The sequence below is a fragment of the Armigeres subalbatus genome, chromosome 3, assembly GCF_024139115.2.
Source record: "Armigeres subalbatus isolate Guangzhou_Male chromosome 3, GZ_Asu_2, whole genome shotgun sequence".
In the NCBI taxonomy this organism is placed as follows: Eukaryota; Metazoa; Arthropoda; class Insecta; order Diptera; family Culicidae; genus Armigeres; species Armigeres subalbatus.
The window spans coordinates 57089186-57116919 of NC_085141.1; the positions used below are offsets into that span (position 1 = coordinate 57089186).

General features: G+C 42.5%; 2 protein-coding genes across 4 annotated transcripts in view; both read left to right on the forward strand.

The window, feature by feature from the left end:
* LOC134220065 (dipeptidase 1) overlaps positions 1–27734 on the forward strand; it is an 833398-nt gene that overhangs the window by 304669 nt on the left and 500995 nt on the right. The window lies entirely within an intron of this gene.
* Positions 13039–13518, forward strand: LOC134221659 (uncharacterized). The gene has a single exon (XM_062700848.1). The coding sequence runs from the start codon at positions 13039–13041 to the stop codon at positions 13516–13518; it is 480 nt and encodes a 159-aa protein (XP_062556832.1).

Consider the following 27734-nt stretch of genomic DNA (forward strand, 5'->3'; position numbering starts at 1 on the left):
GTGTTCACTGCATATGTTCTTGGTCATCCAAGAAATCCCTGGAGTAAGGCCTTTCGATCTACACGTGTAACTGAAGATCAATTTTCCGGTTTCAAATATGGTACATGCTCTCTGTAGTACAAAGAACAGAATGCGTTCACTGCATATGTTCTTGGTCATCCAAGAAATCCCTGGAGTAAGGCCTTCCGATCTACACGAGTAACTGAAGATCAATTTTCCGGTTTCAAATATGGTACATGCTCTCTGTAGTACAAAGAACATAATGCGTTCATTGCATTTCTTAGTCATCCAAGAATTCCCTTGAGTAAGCCACCGAGATCTACACGAATAACTGAAGATAAATTTTCCGGTCTCAAATATGGTACATGCTCTCTGTAGTACAAAGAACATAATGCGTTCATTGCATATGTTCTTGGTCATCCAAGAAATCCCTGGAGTAAGGCCTTCCGATCTACACGAGTAACTGAAGATCAATTTTCCGGTTTCAAATATGGTACATGCTCTCTGTAGTACAAAGAACAGAATGCGTCCACTGCATATGTTCTTGGTCATCCAAGAAATCCCTGGAGTAAGGCCTGCCGATCTACACGAGTAACTGAAGATCAATTTTCCGGTTTCAAATATGGTACATGCTCTCTGTAGTACAAAGAACATAATGCGTTCATTGCATATGTTCTTGGTCATCCAAGAAATCCCTGGAGTAAGGCCTTCCGATCTACACGAGTAACTGAAGATCAATTTTCCGGTTTCAAATATGGTACATGCTCTCTGTAGTACAAAGAATATAATGCGTACACTTCATACGTTCTTGGTCATCCAAGATATCCCTGGGGTAAGGCCTTTCGATCTACACGTGTAACTGAAGATCAATTTTCCGGTTTCAAATATGGTACATGCTCTCTGTAGTACAAAGAACAGAATGCGTCCACTGCATATGTTCTTGGTCATCCAAGAAATCCCTGGAATAAGGCCTTCCGATCTACACGAGTAACTGAAGATCAATTTTCCGGATTCAAATATGGTACATGCTCTTTGTAGTACAAAGAACATAATGCGTTCATTGCATATGTTCTTGGTCATCCAAGAAATCCCTGGAGTAAGGCCTTCCGATCTACACGAGTAACTGAAGATCAATTTTCCGGTTTCAAATATGGTACATGCTCTCTGTAGTACAAAGAACAGAATGCGTTCACTGCATATGTTCTTGGTCATCCAAGAAATCCCTGAAGTAAGGCCTTTCGATCTACACGCGTAACTGAAGATCAATTTTCCGGTTTCAAATATGGTACATGCTCTCTGTAGTACAAAGAACATAATGCCTTCATTGCATATGTTCTTGGTCATCCAAGAAATCCCTGGAGTAAGGCCTTCCGATCTACACGAGTAACTGAAGATCAATTTTCCGGTTTCAAATATGGTACTTGCTCTCTGTAGTACAAAGAACAGAATGCGTCCACTGCATATGTTCGTGGTCATACAAGAAAACCCTGGAGTAAGGTCTTAAGATCTACACGCGTAATTAAAGATCAATTTTCCGGTTTCAAATATGGTACATGCTCTCTGTAGTACAAAGAACATAATGCGTTCATTGCATATGTTCTTGGTCATCCAAGAAATCCCTGGAGTAAGGCCTTCCGATCTACACGAGTAACTGAAGATCAATTTTCCGGTTTCAAATATGGTACATGCTCTCTGTAGTACAAAGAACAGAATGCGTCCACTGCATATGTTCTTGGTCATCCAAGAAATCCCTGGAGTAAGGCCTTCCGATCTACACGAGTAACTGAAGATCAATTTTCCGGTTTCAAATATGGTACATGCTCTCTGTAGTACAAAGAACATAATGCGTTCATTGCATATGTTCTTGGTCATCCAAGAAATCCCTGGAGTAAGGCCTTCCTATCTACACGAGTAACTGAAGATCAATTTTCCGGTTTCAAATATGGTACATGCTCTCTGTAGTACAAAGAACATAATGCGTTCATTGCATATGTTCTTGGTCATCCAAGAAATCCCTGGAGTAAGGCCTTCCGATCTACACGAGTAACTGAAGATCAATTTTCCGGTTTCAAATATGGTACATGCTCTCTGTAGTACAAAGAACAGAATGCGTCCACTGCATATGTTCTTGGTCATCCAAGAAATCCCTGAAGTAAGGCCTTTCGATCTACACGCGTAACTGAAGATCAATTTTCCGGTTTCAAATATGGTACATGCTCTCTGTAGTACAAAGAACAGAATACGTTCGCTGCATATGTTCTTGGTCATCCAAGAAATCCCTGGAGTAAGGCCTTTCGATCTACACGTGTAACTGAAGATCAATTTCCCGGTTTCAAATATGGTACATGCTCTCTGTAGTACAAAGAACAGAATGCGTTCACTGCATATGTTCTTGGTCATCCAAGAAATCCCTGGAGTAAGGCCTTCCGATCTACACGAGTAACTGAAGATCAATTTTCCGGTTTCAAATATGGTACATGCTCTCTGTAGTACAAAGAACAGAATGCGTTCACTGCATATGTTCTTGGTCATCCAAGAAATCCCTGGAGTAAGGCCTTTCGATCTACACGTGTAACTGAAGATCAATTTTCCGGTTTCAAATATGGTACATGCTCTCTGTAGTACAAAGAACAGAATGCGTTCACTGCATATGTTCTTGATCATCCAAGAAATCCCTGGAGTAAGGCCTTTCGATCTACACGCGTAGCTGATGATAAATTTTCCGGTTTCAAATAAGATACATGCTCTCTGTAGTACGAATAACGGAACGCCCTCACAGCATATGTTCTTGCTCATTCAAGACATCCCTGGAATAAGCAATTCGATCTTCACGCGTAGCTGAAGATCAATGTTCTGATTTTAAATATGGTTTATGCTCTCTTCATATTGAATACATTTGTGTTGAACTTGATGTTAAACTTAAAAAACACACAAATAAAGGGATGATTCAAATATGACGTCCACTATTTTTTTAGATTCCTAGACCCCCCTCTCTCCTCTGTCACGCTTTTTTGTATACCTTGTATATGCAGTGTCACAAAATCTTACAAACCCCTCCCCTCCTAAAACCTGTGACATCATTGTTGAACGACCTCAAAGAAAAAAAAACCCAACTTAGTTCACCGAATAGTGATACTGCATTTCTCGCATTTAGTCAAGACACCAACCTTATATGTCTCTTATATGGCTCGGTTTAATGTACCATTTTCGTAATAACTTTCAAACGCGATCAACTAGGCGTTGCCTTCTATCGAATTAAACTTGGTGCGAGAAAATCGGCTAAGGATAACTATATGAAAAGGTGTCTAATGTTTGGCTTAGCATTTGTGCACATACACACACATACACACATACACCACCGGAACTGTCGGACCACCTCTGCAACCCGAAGACGAAGACGGCGCAATGCGCGAAAGCGTCCCCTGCCATAGCCGCCGGCAGTTGGGGCACCATCAGTACGGAAGTTTCCGTCACCAGAACTGGTGGACCACCCTCGACGCCGGGGGAAGTCAGGAGGATTCGAGTGAGGAAATTTGCGGCACGATCGCCGAGGGATCGAGACAACGTAGCAGTGGATCTCAGCAAGCCAGTCGGCGAACTAGCCTAAGCTAGGGGCCGGAATTTTAGAAGAAGTGCAGGAGCACAGACCCCCCCCCCCCCCCCCCCCCGAAGTAGTCGCAGCATCCCGTGGTCCCGGGGGGATCGAGGCAAGGAGGATAAGGACCCGATTTATCCGGGAGGCACATTTTAGCAGGTCGGAGGAGCCCATCCCTGTTCACCTTCGAGCATAGTGTGGATGCTCGAGGTGTCTGTCGCGCAGATTTTGATGGCCTTTAACCCTTGTAAAAAAATTAAAAAATACACACACATACACACATGCATACAGTTCGTTGAGTCGAGTAGATTGGTATATCACACTATGGGTCTCCGGGCCTTCTATAAAAAGTTCGTTGATGATGATGATGATAGCCTTTCGGTACAACTTTGTTGTATGAGAAAGGTAAAAATAATGGATACATTATATATTCAAAACAGGCCTTTATATCGTTATTTACGCGTGTCGATCTGAAATGATCCACTTCAGGTATTTCTTGGATATCCGCGAACGGCTTTCATGCGCAGATTCTGTTACTGTGAAACCTCCATGAGTCGATATTAAAGGGACCTTACATTTACAAAACCATCTTGTAGATCATTGGTTATGCATGTAGATCTGAAGGCCTCCACTTCAGGTATTTCTTGGATAACCGCGAACGTCTTCCATACGCAGATTCTGTTATATGTACTACAATGGGTACATAACATTTAAAAAACAAGCCTGTAGATCATTGGTTAAGCGTGTAGATCTGAAGGCCTTCACTTCAGGTATTTTGTGGATAACCGTGAAGATCTTCCATACGCAGATTTTATTATATGTACCACAATGGGTATATTGCATTTACAAAACAGGCCTGTAGATCATTGGTTACGCGTGTAGATCTGAAGGCCTCCACTTCAGGTTTTTTTTGATAACCGTGAAGATCTTCCATACGCAGATTCTATCATAGGTACCACTATGGGTATATTGCATTTACAAAACAGACCTGTAGATCATTGGTTACGCGTGTAGATCTGAAGGCCTTCACTTCCGGTATTTCTTGGATAACCGCGAACGTCTTTCATACGCAGATTTTGTTATATGTACTACAATAGGTACATTACATTTACAAAGCAGCCCTGTAGATCATTGGTTACGCGTGTAGATCTGAAGACCTCCACTTCAGGTATTTCTTGGATAACCGCGATCGTCTTCGATACGCAGATTATATCATATGTACCACAATGGATAAGTTACATTTACAAAACAGGCCTGTAGATCATTGGTTACGCGTGTAGACCTGAAGGATAACCGTGAAGATCTTCCATGCGCAGATTCTGTTATATGTACCACAATGGGTATATTGCATTTACAAAACAGGCCTGTAGATCATTGGATACGCGTGTAGATCTGAAGACCTCCACTTCAGGTATTTCTTGGATAACCGCGAACGTCTTCGATACGCAGATTCTGTTATATGTACCACAATGGGTAAACTACATTTACAAAACAGGCCTGTAGATCATCGGTTACGCGTGTAGACCTGAAGGCCTTCACTTCAGGGATTTCTTGGATAACCGTGAATATCTTCCATACGCAGATGTTGTTATATGTACTATAATGGAAACATTACATTTATAAAACAGGCCTGTAGATCATTGGTTACGAGTGTAGATCTGAAGACCTCCACTTCAGGTATTTCTTGGATAGCCGCGAACATCCTCCGTACACATATTCTATTCAATGTTTCACAATGTACACATATCATATTCGAACGTCTTCGATACGCAGATTCTGTTATATGTACCACAATGGGTACATTACATTAACAAAATAGGCCTGTAGATCATTGGATACGCGTGTAGATCTGAAGACCTCCACTTCAGGTATTTCTTGGATAACCGCGAACGTCTTCGATACGCAGATTCTGTTATATGTACCACAATGGGTAAACTACATTTACAAAACAGGCCTGTAGATCATCGGTTACGCGTGTAGACCTGAAGGCCTTCACTTCAGGGATTTCTTGGATAACCGTGAAGATCTTCCATACGCAGATTCTGTTATATGTACCACAATGGATATATTACATTTACAAAACAGGCCTGTAGATCATTGGTTACGCGTGTAGACCTGAAGGCTTCCACTTCAGGGATTTCTTGGATAACCGTGAAGATCTTCCATACGCAGATTCTATCATATGTACCACAATGGATATATTACATTTATAAAACAGGCCTGTAGATCATTGGTTACGCGTGTAGACCTGAAGGCCTTCACTTCAGGAATTTCTTGGATAACCGTGAAGATCTTCCATACGCAGATTCTGTTATATGTACCACAATGGGTATATTACATTTACAAAACAGGTCTGTAGATCATTGGATACGCGTGTAGATCTGAAGACCTCCACTTCAGGTATTTCTTGGATAACCGCGAACGTCTTCTATACGCAGATTCTGTTACATGTACCACAATGGGTACATTACATTAACAAAATAGGCCTGTAGATCATTGGTTACGCGTGTAGATCTGAAGGCCTTCACTGCCGGTATTTCTTGGTTAACCGCGAACGTCTTCCATACGCAGATGCTGTTATATGTACTACTATGGGTACATTACATTTACAAAACAGGCCTGTAGATCATTGGTTACGCGTGTAGACCTGAAGGCCTTCACTTCAGGGATTTCTTGGATAACCGTGAAGATCTTCCATACGCAGATTCTATCATATGTACCACAATGGATATATTACATTTACAAAACAGGCCTGTAGATCATTGGTTACGCGTGTAGACCTGAAGGCCTTCACTTCAGGAATTTCTTGGATAACCGTGAAGATCTTTCATACGCAGATTCTGTTATATGTACCACAATGGGTATATTACATTTACAAAACAGGTCTGTAGATCATTGGATACGCGTGTAGATCTGAAGACCTCCACTTCAGGTTTTTCTTGGATAACCGCGAACGTCTTCGATACGCAGATTCTGTTATATGTACCACAATGAGTACATTACATTTACAAAATAGGCCTGTAGATCATTGGTTACGCGTGTAGATCTGAAGGCCTTCACTTCCGGTATTTCTCGGATAACCGCGAACGTCTTCCATACGCAGATTCTGTTATATATACTATAATGGAAACATTACATTTACAAAACAGGCCTGTAGATCATTGGTTACGCGTGTAGATCTGAAGACCTCCACTTCAGGTATTTCTTGGATAGCCGCGAACATCCTCCGTACACATATTCTATTTAATGTTTCACAATGTACACATATCATATTCAGAACAGGCCAATATTAATTGAATTTATGTTATTTTTATTTAACACGGTATGATACTGCATAAAAAACTAATTTGGTGTACTTGTAGAAATCGCACACCAATACCAACAGATTTATTTGACAGCAATCCATCGAGTTTTAGACTGGACGAATGAAAATTCTCATGGACGTAATCAGATTTTCATAAGACAAATTTGAAAAATTTGAAGGGTATTTTTGATTGCCGATTCTCAATAAACTATGATTTGTTCAATGCGCTAATAGTACACAATGAAAACTAGGAACTCTAAAATACGTGTTGCATACAACTTAGTTAGAGTAAGTAGTTGGGCTGGCGTATAAATTAGATTTGAAAACCAATGCACTACCTACTACGACGGGAATTAGCTCACTACCCTACCTATTTTTTTTTTCATCCCACAGCACCATGCCGATGCCAAGCAGACGGAATTCGGCTGATGGTAGTCACATTTGAGCACCTCGTTCCAGTCTGTTGGCATTATAAAGCAAGAAGGCGCAAAGTTAACAAGTTGGAAAAATTTTCAGCACTTCCAAGCGCTTAATGCAGACGCCATTAACGAGCAGCAGCGGGGTAGACTTACCCCGGGATCGGGCCGACCAAGATGGACTCGCAAAGGTGTAAAGTGAAAGTGGCCATGCTAGTCGATTTTCCTGATACAAGGTGCAAAGTCATGTTTTATCGGCATTGAAAAAAATTACGTTTATTACCAAGCGAGGGAGAAATTTGGTGGTGAAGTAAAAAAAAGCAAAAAAAAGTCGATAATTGATTGGATAATGTGGTTCGGGCTCACTGCTGGAGTAACAGCTGCAGTGACCTTTGGTTTTTAATAATGCGAAGATGCTCGTTGACCTACTTGCGAACAGCAGTTTTTTTTATTACACAATTGCTGTGTGAACTAAATCGCGAGCGAAAATGTCAGCTGGTTCTATTTTTAAAAGGAGGCTGCCATTTTTTAATCATCTACATTTGCTCTCTTGACGGATGAAGTAGGGTGCACAAAGAGGCTGACATTAAGTACATATGCTCACCAGCCAGTGTGCTTGCTTCTGTTGAACCTTGACGTACGTCAGCACATGCAGAAGCGGTAGACCGATCCAACTATTACTTGATAAAAGGAGATAGTTTATACCATGTACTGTTAAAAATTGGAAACTCAAGTTGGAACACTTGTTCTTTGAGTTACTTTTATGCCGATTGAAGCAAAAATTTGAAGATTGTTTTTTTCATATAACTGCACAGGTTTAAAGAGAAAGCCGCTGAGATTTCCTACTCGTGGTTCAGCCTAATACATCTCCATATGATGCCATTGGAAAAGCGACGCGGCGGCAGGGAGTAACGTTGAAAGTGCATTCATGTGTTGTTGTTGCTTGTGTTCATTTCATTGAAATAAGAAGCTGACAAGAGGAGGTGGCGCAAAAAACGGCCCCATTCCTAGCACTTGCAAGCTTTTTGTCGCTTTCTTCTGGAGGACTACGGGAAGCTGACTGGCAAGCTTGGTGAGTGTTTAGCATAGAAAAGGCCGCTTGAAAGCAGGTTTAAGTTACCCTGCCAGCACTGTGGCTTATTGAGGCTGGTCATTAGCGTGTGTTTGTGTGATGATGCTGTTTTGAAGGATCATAGTGCCGTTTTGTGAGTGGGTGGTTAACCGAAGGATATGTCTCACGATTATGAAGAACTCCAGCCACATTTCTCTGAGATTTTTAAATGTTTCGATGGAATTTTGAATTTATTTTTAATTTGCGATGGTGTATTACTCAAAATTTCATGATACAAGGGACAACCACGCCGTCATTCCAGTCGTTTGTCTGATCCTGGGACACAGTGCTTACTGCACCAGCTACGGTGCTTTCAATGAAGGATCGAATATCTCTCCAGCCATCTTCAAGAGAATCTGCATCTAGCTGCTCTTCCGTTGGGAGGGCCACTTCCTGCTGTTGTTTAGCCACGGCGCTCAGCTTCGACGAAAGTTGTACACCATTGCATTGAGAGCTTTGAGCGCAGGCATAGTGCAACGAAGTAGTGCTCGGACTCAATATTTGCACTGCGGTAAGTGCGGACGTTCGTGATGTCGGAGAAGAATTTGCCATCTGTTGGGACGTGGTAGACTTATATTAGGCAGTTGTTTCTGATTTGCACACAGTCTAGTCCATGTGAGAACCTCATACAATTTTGGTCTCACCTCAACTGGAAAGCTTCTCCGGCGATTTCTAATATATTTCTAATGTCATCAGAACAAATTGCAACCTGGAAGTAACAGACATAGTGAACTTTCAAGAAAGTAAAGGAGACATAAATCATGTGTTGCCAAAAACGGAAAGGACTGTACTGACTGGGTGCCGTTGTATTCTTGCTTTCCTAATCAGGGATCTTTGATCAATTTGCCATAGGCACGACATAGTTTTTTCGCTAGAATTTTTTTTTACTATTTCGGGATACTGACGGGCTTGGTGGTTATATGGCTACCGCTTCTGTCTCATACGCAGGAGGTCGTAGATTTAATCCAAGGCCCGTTCCATTATTCTACTTCGTATCTTCCTATTGCTAGACCTAGAAATGCAGTCCATACAGTTTCCATCTTCTACGTAGAATCAGCTACGAAATGTACCGTCATCAAGCTGAAGCTAAAGCTGAAATATTTATTTAATAGTATTTCGGGACACTATCGAAAGTTTAAAGTTTATTGTTGTTTATTATTTGATATACATTTATCTCACAAAATTTGTCTTAATGAATAAAATGTTATTAACTAATTCACATATATTAATTAATCCGCCGGATGAAACATACCAAGGGAAGGTTTACGTCGAATTCAGCGTACACAGTTTTTAAGGATGCAGCCACAGCCTTAGCACAGATCGGTTCGCAAAAGCCACACTGTGTATTGCGGGTTTCAAAAACGATAAAATTACCTGCTCTCATCATTCGTTTCGGTGCGTACAAATTGAACTAAAGCAGGAGTCTGGTCAATAATTTCGCAGTGAATATTTTTTGTGCACTTTTGCGTCGGTTTCCCAGAGTGTCAATTCCTACCGAACTTCAACGATTCACATACGGCGGCAGATTCATTGGATCGCGTAAAGGTAAGAGTAGAGAAACTCAACGAACGATTTTTTTGCATTTCAGTCAATGAAACAATACTCTAGTTGAGATCGTACAAGCGAAAAGTAGAGCAATTGTAAGCAAACCGTTTCTTGAAACTCATTCGCAATTTTGACCATGAATCTGAGCGTACGGCTGGCCTTCGTTTGGTCGAAAGGGTCATTTGGCCTAATGCCGTTTGGAAATAAGAAGGATGTAACAGTAAGGAAGAAGGAAGAGGGAAGAAGGAAGAAAGAAGAAGAAAGAAGGAATAAGGAAGAAGGAAGAAGGAAGAAGGAAGAAGGAAGAAGGAAGAAGGTAGAAGGAAGAAGGTAGAAGGAAGAAGGAAGAATGGAGAAGGAAGAAGGTAGAAGGAAGAAGGAAGAAGGAAGAGGGAAGAAGGTAGAAGGAAGAAGGAAGAAGGGAGAAGGAAGAAGGAAGAAGGAAGAAGGAAAAATGAAGAAGGAAGGAGGAAGACGGATGAACGAATAAGGAAGAAGAAAGAAGGAAGAAAAAAGAAGAAAGAAAGAAGAAGTAAGAAGGAAGAAGGGAAAGAGGGGAAGGAAGAAAGAAGAAGAAAGAAGAAAAGAAAAGAAAGTAGAAGGGAGAAGGAAGAAGGAAGAAAGAAGAGAAAAGAAGGAAGAAGAAGAAGGAGGAAGGCAGAAGAAAAAAGGATCAAGGAAGAAAGAAGAAGGAAGCATAAATAAGAAAGAAGGAAGAAAGAAGGGAAGGGAAAACGGAGAAGTAAGAAAGGAGAAGGAAGAAGAGAAAAGGGATAAGAGAGAAGGAAAATGGGAAGAAGGAGAAGAGAGAAGCAAGAAAGAAGAAGGACGAAAGAGGAAGTTCTCTGTTCTCAGTTCACAATTCTCTTTTCACTTCCTACTTCTCATTACTCATTATTCTGGTAATTTGAAGTCAAATTTACATACTTTTCAACCAATCGGGATTCTGCCAAACGACCCGTTCGGCCACACGGCATTCGGCCAAATGACGTTCGGCCAAACGGCATTTGGCCAAGCGACATTCGGCCAAATTTCCTATTCGGTGATATGTAATTACCATTTTTCAAGAGTTGGTTGCCCCTTGGAACACTAGGATAAAAAAGCAAGCCAATTTCCAGTTGGGATGTATAGCCATTGAAGAAGACGAAGAAGAATCCAATTTCACAAGCACCAGTAGTTCTATCGTGATTGTGAATTACTAAATGGCGTTTATCCATGAAATCACGGTTTCTAATCTTTGACCCCATTCCGACCATACCCATATCATATTGTACGCCTTTTGGGCTGGGAAATCCATTTGACCGAATGCCACTAGGCCGAACAAACCATAAGGCTAGAAGTCATTTGGGTAATTTGGCCGAACAGGTTATTTGACCGAATATGACATTTGGCCGAATAGGACATTTGGCCGAATAGGACATTTGACCGAATAGGACATTTGGCCGAATAGAACATTAGGCCGAATAGGATACTTTTGCTGAAAAGGTTATTTGTCTGAATAGATCAATGAATGCATCATTTGGCAGAGGTCATTTGACCGAATAACACATTTGATAGAATAGGACATTTGGCCGAATAGGACATTTGGCCGAATAGGACATTTGGCCGAATAGGACAATTGGCCGAAAGGTAATTTCTCCGCATTGGTCATTGGGCCGATCAGGTTATTTGGAAAGTGAGAAATGAGGTGTCAAAAGTGAGACGTCTCACCTCTCACTACTGATTTCCCTTATTTCCTGCTCACTACATATTTCTCACTGTGAAAGGTGGAATCAAAAATAGCTACAACTTCGATTGCAGTAGGTCATGGAATGTCACGAGTCAAGCTGCAGGACATCAAGCTGCCTTCCTTCAGTGACAACATAAAGGAGTGGGTGACTTTTAGAGACACGTTTCGCAGCCTGATCCACAATAATGTTCAGCTTACAGCCATTGATAAATTCACCTATCTGCGGTCATCTGTCTTCGGTGATGCACAGAAAGAGGTCAGTTCGGTAGATCTTTTTGGTGACAACTATGAGGTAGCACGGAAGGCTCTAGAAAAAAAAAATATGAAAATAAGGAGCTCATTGTCAAAGCTTTTGGATGCTATCTTTGCTGTGGAGCCTGTAAGACGAGAGAATTTCGACGCATTGAATTCGACAGGAATCTACAAATGTTGAATAAAATCGGAGAAAACACAGCGAATTGGTCAACGATTCTCGCTCATTTGCTCTGCTCTCGTCTAGATGTGACCACCCTTCGACTGTGGGAATCGCACCATAATTCCAAGGACGTGCCTAGATTTGACGAGCTAATCGAGTTCCTAAGAGACCACTGCCTTGTGCTGCAATCTATAGCGCCAAATAAATCGACTGATTCCACTCAGAGACGAGAAAGGGCCACAGTTATACACACATCCTCGGAGTCTACAAGAAAGTGTTTGTTTTGTGCAGAGCCGTACCATCTTCCGTTCAAGTGTAACAAATTCAAAGGCCTCTCGGTTGCTCAGCGTGTGGAAGAGACCAACCGGAAGCGCTTGTGTCGCAACTGCTTGGCCGCAGGACATTATGCCGAAGGATGTTCCAGAGGTTTCTGTACAAAGTGCAATAAAAAGCATCACACTTTGCTGCATTTTGAGAACCCACCATCCAGTTTCCGAGCGACTAAAACATCCGTTCCACAAACATAAGATCAATCCCGCGCATTAGGACAGGCACAGCCATACTCAAGCAAACTACATCAAAAAGTCAAGCACAAACACCCATTCAACCAGCCACACAAACCACAAGCTCCTATCCCGTGATCCAATCAAACTCTCAGCACATTCCCCCACACCCCACTACAAATTCACACGCCACTGTCACACTACAATCTATAAAGCAATCAGAAGTCATGCAAAGTTTCTCTCGACAAGTGCTAATGTCAATCGCAATTGTTTGAGTACAAGACCGATACCCTCCTGGACTCCTGTTCGGAATTCTGCTACGTTACGTCAAATTTCTCGAAAAAGCTCAAGCTTCGAGAAACGCCAGCGTACCTGAAGGTAAAAGGAATCGGATGCAGTAGCGTTACATCGTCAAGGATAATGACTGCGAGAATCCAGCCCAGAAGTGCAGCAATTTCAGCGTTCGAAGAAGATATACAGTTCTATGTTTTGCCGAAGATCACCCGTGAATTGCTGATAAGTCCAGTGAAAGTGAGCCGATTGAAGATCCCGACCGATATTGTGCTAGCAGATCCTAGTTTCGGTGAACCTGGTCCCATCGATATGATTATCGGAGCCGAGTTTGCTGCGGGAAGTATGAAGCTCTCGGATGATGGTCCAACCCTACAAGAAACAGTCTTTGGCTGGATCGTGTCCGGCCATACATCTCCAATTCCTGAGAATAACCCAGAAACATCAACATTCGTTTGTACAACGGTAGATCTACAAGAACTTCTAGCGAGATTCTGGGAACTAGAGACGTGTCACGTTAACAGCACATTGTCCATTGAGGAAACAGCGTGTGAAGAGTTGTTTAACAAAACGACGTCCAGAACGGTCCAGACGGTAGATTCGTGGTAGCATTGCCTAGGAAGGAACACTTTACAGAGAAACTGGGAGACTCCAAAAACATTGCCATCATGCGGTTCTTGAGTCTGGAACGACGGCTGGATCGCAACCCCGCGCTTAAGGCAATGTATACTGAATTCATCCTTGAATATTTGTTGATGGGGCACATGAAATAAGTTCAGGAGGAATGGTTCGAGAAACCAGTATATATACTACAAAACTTCGTGTAGTCTTCGATGCGTCATGCCGCACGTCGACAGGATTATCTCTAAATGATGCATTAATGGTGGGGCCGGTTGTTCAAGACTTCTGACTTCTGACTGACTATAGTCTTCTGACTATTCTGGTTAGATTCCGCCTCCATCGAATTGCAGCAGTTGCTGACGTCGCAAAAATGTACCGAATGGTACTTACTCAGCCATGTGACCACCCTCTCCACAAAATCGTGTGGAGAGATTCAAAGGAGGAGCCCATCAAAATCTTCAAACTCACCACAGTCACATACGGGCAGGGTTCATTCTCCTGCTGCTCCGCAGTATTCCGAAGAAAATGCGAGACGATCGTTCAGTGCTGGACCTCCAATCATCAAATACGACGGTGAAGACTTTGGGATTGCAATGGAATGTGACGGCCGACGAATTTCAATTCAGCTTTCCCCAATGGAAGTCGGATACTGCAAGTATCACCAAGCGAAGTATTCATTCCGATGCAGCTTGCCTTTTTGACCCTTTGGGATTGGTTGTCCTAGTTGTCGTGCAAGCAAAAATATTCATCCAGTAGCTTTGGCGGCTGAAATGCGGCTGGGACAATCCCTTGGACGAATGTGGAAAAAAATACCATCAGAACCTCATGGCGCTCGAAACTCTAACAGTTCCTCGTTGGATTGGACTCAGCAACGATTGCGCTTCTGTTCAACTCCATGGATTCAGCGATGCGTCTGCTGTCGCATACGGAGCCTGTCTCTATCTTCGATGCCTTGCTTCAGACGGTACTGTCACTGTGCGACTAATCACATCCAAGTCCCGGGTAGCTCCCCTAGAGTCTTCGGAGCAGAAAAAGAAGAAACTGACTATCCCTCGTCTCGAGCTGTCAGGCGCATTGCTACTTAGTCACTCTACGAAAAATTCAGTCAAGTGAAACCTGTACCTGCTGCATTCTTTTGGATAGATTCCACAATTGTGAAACACAGGGCCGGATTTATAGGGGGGCCGGGGGGGCCGTGGCCCCGGGCCCCCACAAATCTTATGAACCAAAACCAACCTTTTTTGTACATTTTGGGGCCCCCACATACCGTCGGCCCCGGGGCCCCCTTCCGGCTAAATCCGGTCCTGGTGAAACACTATCTAGGATCAGCTCACTCTCGTTGGCAAATTTTTGTTGCCAATCACAAGGTGGAATTTGGAATCACGTGGCTGGAATTGAAAACCCGGCCGATTTGATCTCTCGTGGGATGTCGCCAGTCCAACTTCAATACGAGAGGCGCTGGTTTGAAGGTCCTCAGTGGTTGTCTCAGGATCAAGGGTACTGGTCTCAATCAAATCAATCTTCTGCGGAGCCAGTTGATTCGATACTACTTGAAGAACGATCCACACAAGCTTTATCTACTCACAGAACCACGTCGAGTGAAGTTTTCGAACTACGATGGTCATACCAGGAGCTTCTGCGTATGGTGGCACTCTTGTTACGCTTCAGGTACAATCCTCAACCTTAAAATCGGGATTCGAGGAAAGCAGGTCCGTTGTCTTCGAAAGAACTAGAAGAAGCCATGATAACCATAGTGCGTCAATCGCAGCAGGACAGTTTTTCTGAGGATCTAGCCGATCTAAACAAAAACGGAGAGGTCAAATCCTCGTCTAGGATCAAGTCACTCCGTCCAGTACTGCTATCTGGTGTAATGTGTGTGGGTGGTAGGCTTGCCAATGCACCTGTTTCCGAACATAGAAAACATCCGTTCATCCTGGACCACCATCACCCGTTGGCGCTAGCCTTGGCAAGGTACTATCACCACAAGTTCTATCATGCTGGACAGCAACTACTCATTTCCATTCTACGTGAAAGATTCTGGCCAACCAACGCCAACAGTTTGGTAAGGAAGGTCATCCATGGATGCATTCCATGCTTTGAAAGGAAGCCGAAAGTCATAGAACAACTGATGGCAGATCTCCCTGCAAAGCGGGTTACACCAGCACCTCCATTCTTAAAGGTCGGCGTGGACTATTGCGGTCCTTTTTACATCAGTTACCCTAACCGGAGTGCCAAGCCGGTGAAATGTTATGTCGCAGTATTCGTCTGCCTTATACAGGTTTAATAACAGGACATTGCTCGGCGAAATATCATTTAAAACTAATGAAGAAGGTCGAAGATGATGTTTGTCGTTTTTGTAATGAGGACTGTGAGACCTCTGAGCATTTATTATGCAGTTGTGCTGCACTTATCAACAGAAGAATCAAGTTCTTTGATAAGGGTATCCTACAGCCATCTGAAATATGGTCTTTATCGCCATGTAAGGTGGTGCGGTTCATACGTCACATCTTTCCATGCTGGGATAATACCTAAAATCATGTGTTGAAAGTTACTTCTTATAGTACTCATCACCTTGAACAGGTAAATATTAAACGGTTGGTATATCACAATAGATCTAAAGAATGGTCGCAGTGATAATCACACAACAGGAAGAAAAAAAAATCGTCTGCCTATCAGTGAATGCAATACATCTGGAACTTGTGGCGGATCTTACAACACAAGCATTCATTGCGGCACTCAAGCGGTTCGTTTCGCAACGTGGCAGACCGCAACTCATCATGTGCGACAATGCTGCAACATTTGTCGGTGCAAACCGGGAGCTGAGGCAGCTCTGCAAGCAGCCTAACGAAAGAAAATTCCAAGATCCAGTAATCAAAGAAGCAGCAAACGATGGCATTACTTTCAAATTCATCCCCCGGGTACGCCTTTGGTGGGCTGTGGGAGGCCCAGGTGAAGTCATTTAAAACCCATCTCAAGAAGTCAGTTGGGCTCCGAACGCTAAAGAACGACGAAATGCTGACCGCTTTAGCACAAATTGAGGCGGTTTTAAACTCAAGACCAATGACGGCAATCAGCAGTGATCCATGCGACTACCAAGCCCTAACACCGGGGCATTTTTTGGTCCAGCGTCCGTTAACAGCTGTAGCTGACCAGAATTTCGACGATGTGTCTATCAGTCAGCTGAAAATGTGGAATCAAGCGCAAAGCCTCGTCCAGCAGCTTTGGAAAAAGTACCTGTCCGATCTACAAAATCGCGTGAAATGTACGAAATTGATGAACAATATCGCCGTAGGAACGATGGTCCTTCTCAAAGAAGAAAACGTACCTCCACTGAGGTGGCTACTTGGAAGGGTGGTGAAGGTTTTTCTCGGGAGCGACGGCAACATCCGAGTCGTTACGGTTCGCACCCAAAATGGATGCTTCGACAGAGGCATAACGAAGGTCTGTCCCCTGCCTATAAGGGACAACGAAAATTTGCAGCAAGATTCTAATTAAAAAGCACTTTTCAGGTGCACTCATTTTCAACCACGTATTGCCAAGATAATGATTTTTGATGAATCCGTCAGTCTACAAGTGGTAAAAGGTCAAGTCTCGTCGAGTATCGTTTGTATGTGTCTGTCCAAGTCCCTTGTCTTGGTAACGGTAAGACTGAAGCTCTTCAGTCCAGCTTGGGAGAAAGCGGTGAACAGATCAAGACGAAGCTATTGACCTCGAAATGCAGCTCTGGACCTTAAAAACTTAATTATACAGTCCACTAGTAGTGCAAGGTCCGTCTGCATCCTGTGGATCATGTGATGAAATGCTGCCCTGAGCGAAGAAGGAAAAACGAAGGAACTACAATACATCTTGGAAACAGCGAAGATCAACGGATACCAGGAGAGGACTATACGAGCGATCATCAACAAGAAGGAAAGGACCCTACGACGAAATGGACATACAACGCTGACACCGATAGAGGAGCCGCTGAAAAGAGTTTCGGTCCCATATGATAAACACATCACCAACCAGTAAGCATATGCGGTATTTCGAAAAATTTCGTTTCAGGTGGTTCGAAACGAAATTCCGCGGAATTTCGCGGAATTTGAGCATGGCGAAATCTGATTTCTTGATTTCGTTTCGTTTCGTAAAATTACAAAAATTTCGCTAGAAAAAACTAGCTTCTAACGAAATTTAACGGAATTCCGCGGAATTTCGAAACAAATTTAAACTTAAACCATTCTTTATTTTATCAAAAATTTTGGCTGCGCCGCTGAACAAAATCGTTAAATTGTTTTCAAAACTTAGGTTATACAGTTTATTCTATCAACGCTTACTACATAACCCCATTCTTAGTCGACAAATACGTATGTAGTTTGCTTCTGTAAAACTTCTTCAGTATTTCCAAGTTTCAAATTTATATTTTGTGATATTTTTTACTATTTGTACAATATTTATGCGGAATCGATCGTGTTGCTGCTGGTCATGGGACGGCAGCTAGTCCGGGAGAACGCGAAGTGAAAAAAATCTACCTCGCGTAGCAGAAATTTGTTTAACCAGTGTACAATCGATGTTGTAGATGCTGATCACGCCAGCTAGTGTGGGAGAACGCGAAGTGATAAAACTAGTGTCTGCATCAAAGAGCACAGAATTATTTAGTGCATAATCGATCGTATTGTAGAAGCTTATTAAACGAAGCACATTGAATTGTGTTGGATTGATTTGAAAAACAGTTTTCGTCTTCTTGTTTTCAAATAACTTTGTTTGCAATAAATATTCAGTCGCTTACCCAGAGGCTTCACATGAATTTTCTTCTCTACTAACCAACGATTCCTTTCCCGTAGCGCTCACGGAGATGCAGAGCATTCCTCGGTCTTTTATAACAGCGGTTCTCAACCTGGGGTACATGTACCCCTGAGGGTACTTTCGCCGGGCCCAGGGGGTACCTCGGACGAAATGCTTAATGGCGGATGAAATACATTTTTAATCCAAGCTTATTGATAAAGTTTTTTTTTCTAAACTTTGTCTTGGACATAATACTCAGTGGTCCAAAATATGAGCCGTCGAACTGGTGGTCCAAAATACCTCTTTTATCCTATGCATGGCGATCAGTAATTCATGGCCTATTGAATCCTGTCCTCCACAACCAGTACAATGGATGAAGAGATGTGGGACAAAAGATCAAAAGGCCAAAACCTCGAATGAACAAATTTAAAAAATCTTCTATGCAATCTACCGGGTAAAAACAGAATGTTTAATAATATGTTAAGAATATGGTTCGTAACTAAAATCTAGTGTCTACAGATTCGAAAGCCTCCATTTGAAAGACATGAAGACTTCTTCCCGAAAAGCTCAGTTGCTTCGTTGCAAGAGAATCGGAAGCATCCTTCTGCGCTTGTCGGAGGCCTCCTTCCAATCAGTTTGGAAGCCACCTTTCAAGTGACCCGTAAACATTATTATAAGATGTTCAAAAACTTCTTTTTAAGAGGCCCGGAAGCCAAGCTGTTTTTCTAGAAATTTCCTTTTATTTCTGCTTATTTTAAAAGCCTCTGATCTTTTCAGCCTCATTTCAAAAGGCTCGGAAGCCTACTCTCAAGAGGGTTGGAAGCCTCCTTTCTAGAGGCCCGGAAATCTTCTTTTGAGCTTTCTTCCTTAAACTTTCTTTTTTTTTCTTTTCTCCTTCTTTTAAAAGGCTAGGAAAGCTCTTTTCAAAAGGCTCGGAAGGCCTCTTACAAGAGGCTGGAAGCCCTCCCTTAAAGAGGGTCGGAGTTCTTCTTTCAAGATGCTTGGAACCTCGAACCTAATCTCGAAAGCCTCAGAAGCCTCCTTTCAAGAGGCTCGGAAGCCTCCTTTCAAGAGGCTCGGAAGCCTCCTTTCAAGAGGCTCGGAAGCCTCCTTTCAAGAGGCTCGGAAGCCTCCTTTCAAGAGGCTCGGAAGCCTCCTTTCAAGAGGCTCGGAAGCCTCCTTTCAAGAGGCTCAGAGCCTCCTTTCAGAAGCTCAGAAGCCTCCTTTCAAGAGGCTCAGAAGCCTCCTTTCAAGAGGCTCAGAGCCTCCTTTCAAGAGGCTCAGAGCCTCCTTTCAAGAGGCTCAGGAGCCTCCTTTCAAGAGGCTCCAGGAGCCTCCTTTCAAGAGGCTCAGAAGCCTCCTTTCAAGAGGCTCAGAAGCCTCCTTTCAAGATGCTCAGAAGCCTCCTTTCAAGAGGCTCAGGAAGCCTCCTTTCAAGAGGCTCAGAGCCTCCTTTCAAGAGGCTCAGAGCCTCCTTTCAAGAGGCTCAGGCCTCCTTTCAAGAGGCTCAGAGCCTCCTTTCAAGAGGCTCCAGAGCCTCCTTTCAAGAGGCTCAGAGCCTCCTTTCAAGAGGCTCAGAAGCCTCCTTTCAAGAGGCTCAAGCCTCCTTTCAAGAGGCTCAGAGCCTCCTTTCAAGAGGCTCAGAGCCTCCTTTCAAGAGGCTCAGAAGCCTCCTTTCAAGAGCTCAGAGCCTCCTTTCAAGAGGCTCAGAAGCCTCCTTTCAAGAGGCTCAGGCCTCATTTCAAGAGGCTCGGAAGCCTCCTTTCAAGAGGCTCAGAAGCCTCCTTTCAAAAGAGGCTCAGAAGCCTCCTTTCAAGAGGCTCAGAAGCCTCCTTTCAAGAGCTCAGAAGCCTCCTTTCAAGAGGCTCAGAAGCCTCCTTTCAAGAGGCCTCAGAAGCCTCCTTTCAAGAGGCTCAGAAGCCTCCTTTCAAGAGGCTCAGAGCCTCCTTTCAAGAGGCTCAGAAGCCTCCTTTCAAGAGGCTCAGCCTCCTTTCAAGAGGCTCAGAAGCCTCCTTTCAAGAGGCTCAGAGCCTCCTTTCAAGAGGCTCAGAAGCCTCCTTTCAAGAGGCTCAGAAGCCTCCTTTCAAGAGGCTCAAGCCTCCTTTCAAGAGCTCAGGAAGCCTCCTTTCAAGAAGCTCAAGCCTCATTTCAAGAAGCTCAGAAGCCTCCTTTCAAGAGGCTCAGAAGCCTCCTTTCAAGAGGCTCAGGCCTCCTTTCAAGAGGCTCAGGCCTCCTTTCAAGAGGCTCAGAAGCCTCCTTTCAAGAGGCTCAGGCCTCCTTTAAAGAGGCTCAGAGCCTCCTTTCAATAGTCTCAGAGCCTCCTTTCAAGAGGCTCAGAGCCTCCTTTCAAGAGGCTCAGAGCCTCCTTTCAAGAGGCTCAGAAGCCTCCTTTCAAGAGGCTCAGGGCCTCCTTTCAAGAGGCTCAGAAGCCTCCTTTAAAGAGGCTCAGAAGCCTCCTTTCAATAGGCTCAAGCCTCCTTTCAAGAGGCCTCAGAAGCCTCCTTTCAAGAGGCTCAGGCCTCCTTTCAAGAGGCTCAGAAGCCTCCTTTCAAGAGGCTCAGAAGCCTCCTTTCAAGAGGCTCAGGCCTCCTTTCAAGAGGCTCAGAAGCCTCCTTTCAAGAGGCTCAGAGCCTCCTTTCAAGAGGCTCAGAAGCCTCCTTTCAAGAGGCTCAGAAGCCTCCTTTCAAGAGCTCAGGAAGCCTCCTTTCAAGAGGCTCAGAGCCTCCTTTCAAGAGGCTCAGGCCTCCTTTCAAGAGGCTCAGGCCTCCTTTCAAGAGGCTCAGGCCTCCTTTCAAGAGGCCTCAGGCCTCCTTTCAAGAGGCTCAGGCCTCCTTTCAAGAGGCTCAGAGCCTCCTTTCAAGAGGCTCAGAAGCCTCCTTTCAAGAGGCTCAGAAGCCTCCTTTCAAGAGGCTCAGAAGCCTCCTTTCAAGAGGCTCAGAAGCCTCCTTTCAAGAGGCTCAGGCCTCCTTTCAAGAGGCTCAGAGCCTCCTTTCAAGAGGCTCAGAGCCTCCTTTCAAGAGGCTCAAGCCTCCTTTCAAGAGGCTCAGGCCTCCTTTCAAGAGGCTCAGAAGCCTCCTTTCAAGAGGCTCAAGCCTCCTTTCAAGAGGCTCAGAAGCCTCCTTTCAAGAGGCTCAGAAGCCTCCTTTCAAATGGCTCAGAAGCCTCTTTCAAGAGGCTCGGAAGCCTCCTTTCAAGAGGCTCGGAAGCCTCCTTTCAAGAGGCTCGGAAGCCTCCTTTCAAGAGGCTCGGAAGCCTCCTTTCAAGAGGCTCGGAAGCCTCCTTTCAAGAGGCTCGGAAGCCTCCTTTCAAGAGGCTCAGAAGCCTCCTTTCAAGAGACTCGAAAGCCTATTTTCAATACGCTCTGAAGCCTTCAATAGTCAAAACATTTCGTACAGTAAGTCCCTTGATGCAAGAATTTAATTTTAATTGGGAAGTTTAAAAAAAATGAAAATTTCAGAAAAGTTTAGGGAGAGCATACAATATTCCGTAAGATTTTAGGTCCATTTTTGATATACTTCAAGCGCTACGATTATTTTCATTTACAGCAAAAAAATCATATGGGGTACCTCAATTAATGCAATAGTTCGAAGGGTACCTCTCAAGAAAAAGGTTAAGAACCGCTGTTTTATAACAATGAGTGTTGAACTAATTTTTCTCTCCTAATCCTAAATTGACAAATTTAGGATTAGAAGATATTCTAATAAATCATTTGGATACTCCGAAGCAATTTTACAATAAGAATAACTTTTTTGTATCCCAAGAATATTATTTAATTGGTGAGCTGTGCATATTTGCTGTTTTTCGGACAATCATGATTAGCAATTACGATGTGTACAGTTCATCAAGCTAAGCTCTTCTTTGACTATTTCCACAATATGTAAGGAACATTGAAGATTTGTGGGCATTTCTAGATCTTCGCATGGAAATTGCAAAAATAAAAATCCAGAACGGGTTGAGAGATTATTAAAATTGCTGAAAGTTCTTTACTTATGATTGCTTTTAGCTCATACTGACCTCATGTGCCAAGAACACACATACAATAGCTGCGGCAAGAATTCGGTGATTTATCACAGACTGCCTTTTCTGTTATTATAACTCTTTTGGTCGTAAAACCGTTATTTGAAATTGAAATAGTGAAGTCAGAATTGCGTATATAATGTAAAACCAATTTAATCAAAATTCCGCGGAAAAAAAATTGAAATTTCGTTTCGTTTCGAAAAATTTCGAATCAAATGAACCTTGATTTCGTTTCGTTTCGAAGTTTCGAAAGTAAATCCATATTTCGTTTCGTTTCGATCCGAATCAACATAGACATTTTAAATTTCGTTTCGTTTCGTTTCGTTAGGAAAAAGTGTGTTATCGCATACCCTTACCAACCAGCTACGCCCTCGACTAAGCAAATTCGGCATCGATCTAGTATTCTCCAGTAGAAGCAACCAACTCAAGTCTCTATTGGGTTCAACGAAGGATAAAGTAGAAATGTTGAATAAGGCAGGCGTTTATAAGATAAGTTGTTCCCAATGTGAAAAAATCTATGTAGGCCAAACAAAAAGATCATTAGATATAAGGTTCAAGGAACATATGGCGGAAGTGAGTAAGGCGAAAGAGAAAACGATAAGGATTACATTACGAATTTAGATCTAAGGTAGCAGAGCATGTGTATAAGGAAAATCACCCAATTACGGCATCAAATATTAAAATCTTAAGAAATGTCTCTTCCCCATGGAAACTCGATGTAGCTGAGAGTTTGGAAATCCACCGACAGGTACAAACAGCGCTGTTGAATAAGGATCAGGGAAATGGCAGCTCTTGGCTCTTCAAGTTTCTACCTAAACAATAAATTAATTTACTGTATAGGTAAATAAAGTAGGCAAATAAGATTAGATTAGGTACCTAGCGTAGTATAAATAGTGTAAGTTGCGATTGTTTTCTTCAAGTCGAGTCAAGTACAAGACACTGAAGACGACCACACAGTTGTGGTCGAAATACGTATCTGCAAAGATAACGAAAATTAACTGGTGGAATTAAATGGACAGTACTTAATTCGTCTTAGACGGTTTAATTCATTCCACTAAAAGAGCTTAATATATTTTTATGAATTAAGGCATTTTTTTTAGAAAATTGCAAATAGTGGCTCGGTATCAGCGAGATTCACTCACGACCAGGGATCGTAATTCTCACTCATTCTCACGAGCAGATAATGCTCCCACACGCTGATTTTCGCCGAGAAATCGGATTGCGAGAAAAGAAAAAAAGGTGTGATGAGAGATAACCATTTCCCCTCACTACCAGTGCCGCGAAAAGTTCATTTGCTGGTTTTCTCACTCCTTTCTTCCTTTTCGTGCCTTCATCAATTGCAAAAAAATTACCTTTATTGAACAAACAACCTAATCCCTACAGTCGCTGTGGTGGTATGGCTTTAGTAACCACATCACATCGCCATTTTTGTTGATGTTCTAAGTTCTAATCCGGTTGCGGTCATAAAATTTTTGTAATTGCTTACCGAAAATTTTCGCGAAAAGTGATAAAGTGAAAGTCATGAAACGAAAAAAAAATGCTTATCTTCTAGGTTTGCTCTAGAGCAGCGGTTCTCAACCTGGGGTACATGTACCCCTGGGGGTACCTTCGCTGGCCCTAGGGGGTACCTTGGATAAAAATGCATAATGGTGGACGTGCTACAATTCTAATCGGAGCTTATTGATAAAGTTTTGATAATTGTGATTTTTTTATTTCAAAACTTTGTCTCTTCAACTAGAACAAAATACGAAGGGCTGCGGAACAATAGATCAAATGGATAAATGTTGAACGAGAAAATTTAAAAAATATTTAATGTGATCTATCTGATCTAAACAAAATGTTAAATAATATGTTAGAAACATGCTTTTGAACTAAAATCTAGAATCTAAAGGTTTGGAAGCCTCCGTTTGAGAGTCATGTAGGCTTTTTTTCAAAAAAGTTCAGTTGCATCGTTGCAAGAGGTTTAGAAGCATCTTTCTACGCTTGACGGAAGCCGTCTTCAAAGCAGCATGAATGCCTCGTTTCAAGATGTTCAGAAGCCTTCTTTCAAGAGGCTCGGAAGCCTCCTTTCAAGAGGCTTGGAGGCCTTCTTTCAAGAGGCTTGGAGGCCTTCTTTCAAGAGGCTCAGAAGCCTCCTTTCAAGAGGCTCGAAAGCCTCCTTTCAAGAGGCTCGGAAGCCTCCTTTCAAGAGGCTTGGAGGCCTTCTTTCAAGAGGCTTGGAAGCCTCCTTTCAAGAGGCTCGGAAACCTCCCTTCAAGAGGCTCGGAAGCCTCCTTTCAAGAGGCTTGGAGGCCTTCTTTATAGAGGCTTGGAAGCCTCCTTTCAAGAAACTCGGAAGCCTCCCTTCAAGAGGCTCGGAAGCCTCCCTTCAAGAAGCTCGGAAGCCTCCCTTCAAGAAGCTCGGAAGCCTCCCTCCATGAGGCTCGGATGCCTCCCTTCAAGAGGCTCGGAAGCCTCTCTTCAAGAGGCTCGGAAACCTCCTTTCAAGAGGCTCGGAAGCCTCCCTTCAAGAGGCTCGGAAGCCTCCCTTCAAGAGGCTCGGAAGCCTCCTTTCAAGAGGCTCGGAAACCTCCCTTCGAGAGGCTCGGAAGCCTCCCTTCAAGAGGCTCGGAAGCCTTTCTTCAAGAGGCTCGGAAGCCTCCCTTCAAGAGGCTCGGAAGCCTCCCTCCAAGAGGCTCGGAAGCCTCCTTTCAAGAGGCTCGGAAGCCTCCCTTCAAGAGGCTCGGAAGCCTCTCTTCAAGCTGCTCGGAAGCCTCCCTTCAAGAGGCTCGGAAGCCTCCCTTCAAGAGGCTCGGAAGCCTCCCTTCAAGAGGCTCGGAAGCCTCCCTTCAAGAGGCTCAGAAGTCTCCTCTCAAGAGGCCCGGACGCCTACTTTCAAGAGGCCCGGAAGCCTACTTCCAGGAGGATCGGAAGCCTCTTTTTAATAGGGCAAAAAGCCTTTTTTTTCAAAAAGCTAGGAAGGGTCCTTTTAAGAGTCTCGAAAGTCTACTTTCAAGTGAATCGAAAGCTTCCCTTCAAGAAGCTCGACTTCTTCCAAGAGGGTTGAAAGCATACTTTCAAAAGGTTCAGAAGCACCCTTTCAAGCTGCAAAGGAAGCCTCCTTTTAAGTGACTCAAAAGCTGCCATTCAAGAGACTTTTTTTTTTTTTTTTTTTTTTTTTTTTTTTTAACTAATTTTATTTGCTAATTATCTAATACATGCATTCATCTCTTAGACTAGGTGTTCCGTGTTTTCTTAACACTATCATCCTTATTTGCTATGTTACGCTTTTAGTTATTATTAATACATTTCAATTGCCTCTGGCAGTTAGAATTTTTCCTCTGGTTGAATTGAACCATGTAGGAATTACAATGTTTTCAACTTGAACTAAACTTAACCTATTTTATACTAAGGGTACAAGGAGTTAATCGTTGCAATAGAAGATTGCAACGATTTTTGTCTAAAATTGAAATTATTTTGTTGGACATTCGTTGCAATGTCTCAATATTAGAAACTCTATGAAGTTCGTTGGTACTATACCACGGAGGCAACTTCAGAATCATTTTCAAAATTTTATTTTGAATCCTCTGAAGTGCCTTCTTTCTGGTATTGCAGCAACTAGTCCATATTGGCACAGCATACAACATGGCAGGTCTAAAAATTTGTTTGTAAATCAAAAGTTTGTTCTTAAGACAAAGTTTTGATTTTCTGTTATAAATGGATATAGACACTTAATATATTTGTTACATTTGGCTTAAATGCCTTCAATGTGATTTTTAAAAGTTAATTTTGATCTAGCAGAAGTCCCTAATATTTAGCTTCACTAGACCAATTAATTGGAACCCCATTCATAGTGACAATATGTCTGCTAGAAGGTTTCAAATAAGAAGCTCTCGGCTTATGTGGGAAAATTATAAGCTGAGTTTTGGAAGCATTCGGGGAAATTTTCCATTTCGCAAGTAAGTGGAGAAAATATCCAAACTTTTTTGCAATCTACTACAAACGACACGAAGGCTTCGCCCTTTGGCTGAAAGGCCCGTGTCATCTGCAAAAAAAAGATTTTTGACACCCTGGTGGTAAATCAGGTAAGTCAGAAGTAAAAATGTTATACAATATGGGCCCCAGTATGCTGCCTTGGGGGACACCAGCCCTTACAGGTAATCTATCAGATTTAGTATTCTGATAGTTTACCTGCAGCGAACGATCTGATAAATAATTTTGGATCAGTTTAATGATGTACAGAGGAAAATTAAAATTCATCAATTTTACAATCAAACCTTCATGCCAAACACTGTCAAATGCTTTCTCTATATCAAGAAGAGCAACTCCAGTCGAATATCCTTCAGATTTGTTGAGCCGAATTAAATTCGTAACTCTTAATAACTGATGGGTGGTTGAATGCCCATGGCGAAAACCAAATTGCTCATCAGCAAAAATAGAATTGTCATTGATATGAACCATCATTCTATTTAAAATAATCTTTTCAAACAGTTTGCTTATTGAAGAAAGCAAACTGATTGCGCGATAACTAGAAGCCTCAGCTGGATTTTTGTCCGGCTTCAAAATTGGAACAATTTTGGCGTTTTCCATTTATCTGAGAAGTATGCCAATTGAAAACATTTGTTAAATAAATTAACCAAAACGGATAAAGAGCAGTTTTTGATAAGTATGTAGAAAATACCATCATCACCCAGGGCTTTCATATTTTTAAATTTTCTAGTAATAGATCTCACTTCATCCAAATTGGTTCCCAACGAAGGGTCAAAACATTCTCTTGATTGAGAATGTCTTCGAAGCTCCGTGTAACCTGATCCTCAATTGGACTAGTGAGACCTAGACTAAAATTATGGGCACTCTCGAACTGATGTGCAAGTTTTTGAGCCTTTTCGCCATTTGTTAATAAAATTTTATTTCCCTCTTTAAGCGCTGGAATTGGCTTTTGAGGTTTTTTAAGAATTTTTGTTAATTTCCAAAAGGGTTTCGAACTGGGATCCAACTTCGAGACATTATTCTCAAAGTTGGTATTTCTCAGAATAGCGAAACGTTTTTAATTTCATTTTGCAAATCTCGCCAAATAACTTTCAACGCGGGATCGCGAGTTCTTTGGTATTGCCTTCTTCTCACATTTTAAGACGGATTAGTAGCTGAAGATCGTCGTCAATAATAATGGAGTTGAATTTAACTTCACATTTCGGAATTGCAATGCCTCTGGCTTCGACAATTAAATTTGTCAAAGATACGAGAGCATTATCAATATCACTTTTGGTATCGAGAGGAATATCAACATCAAAATTCCTATCGATATACGTTTTGATAAATCCCAATCAGCTCTATGATAATTAAAAGTAGAGCTGATTGGATTATAAATATTCTTGTGAGATTTCAAATGTCACAGGAAGGTGATCAGAGTCAAAGTCAGCATGAGTTACCAATTGACCACACAGCTG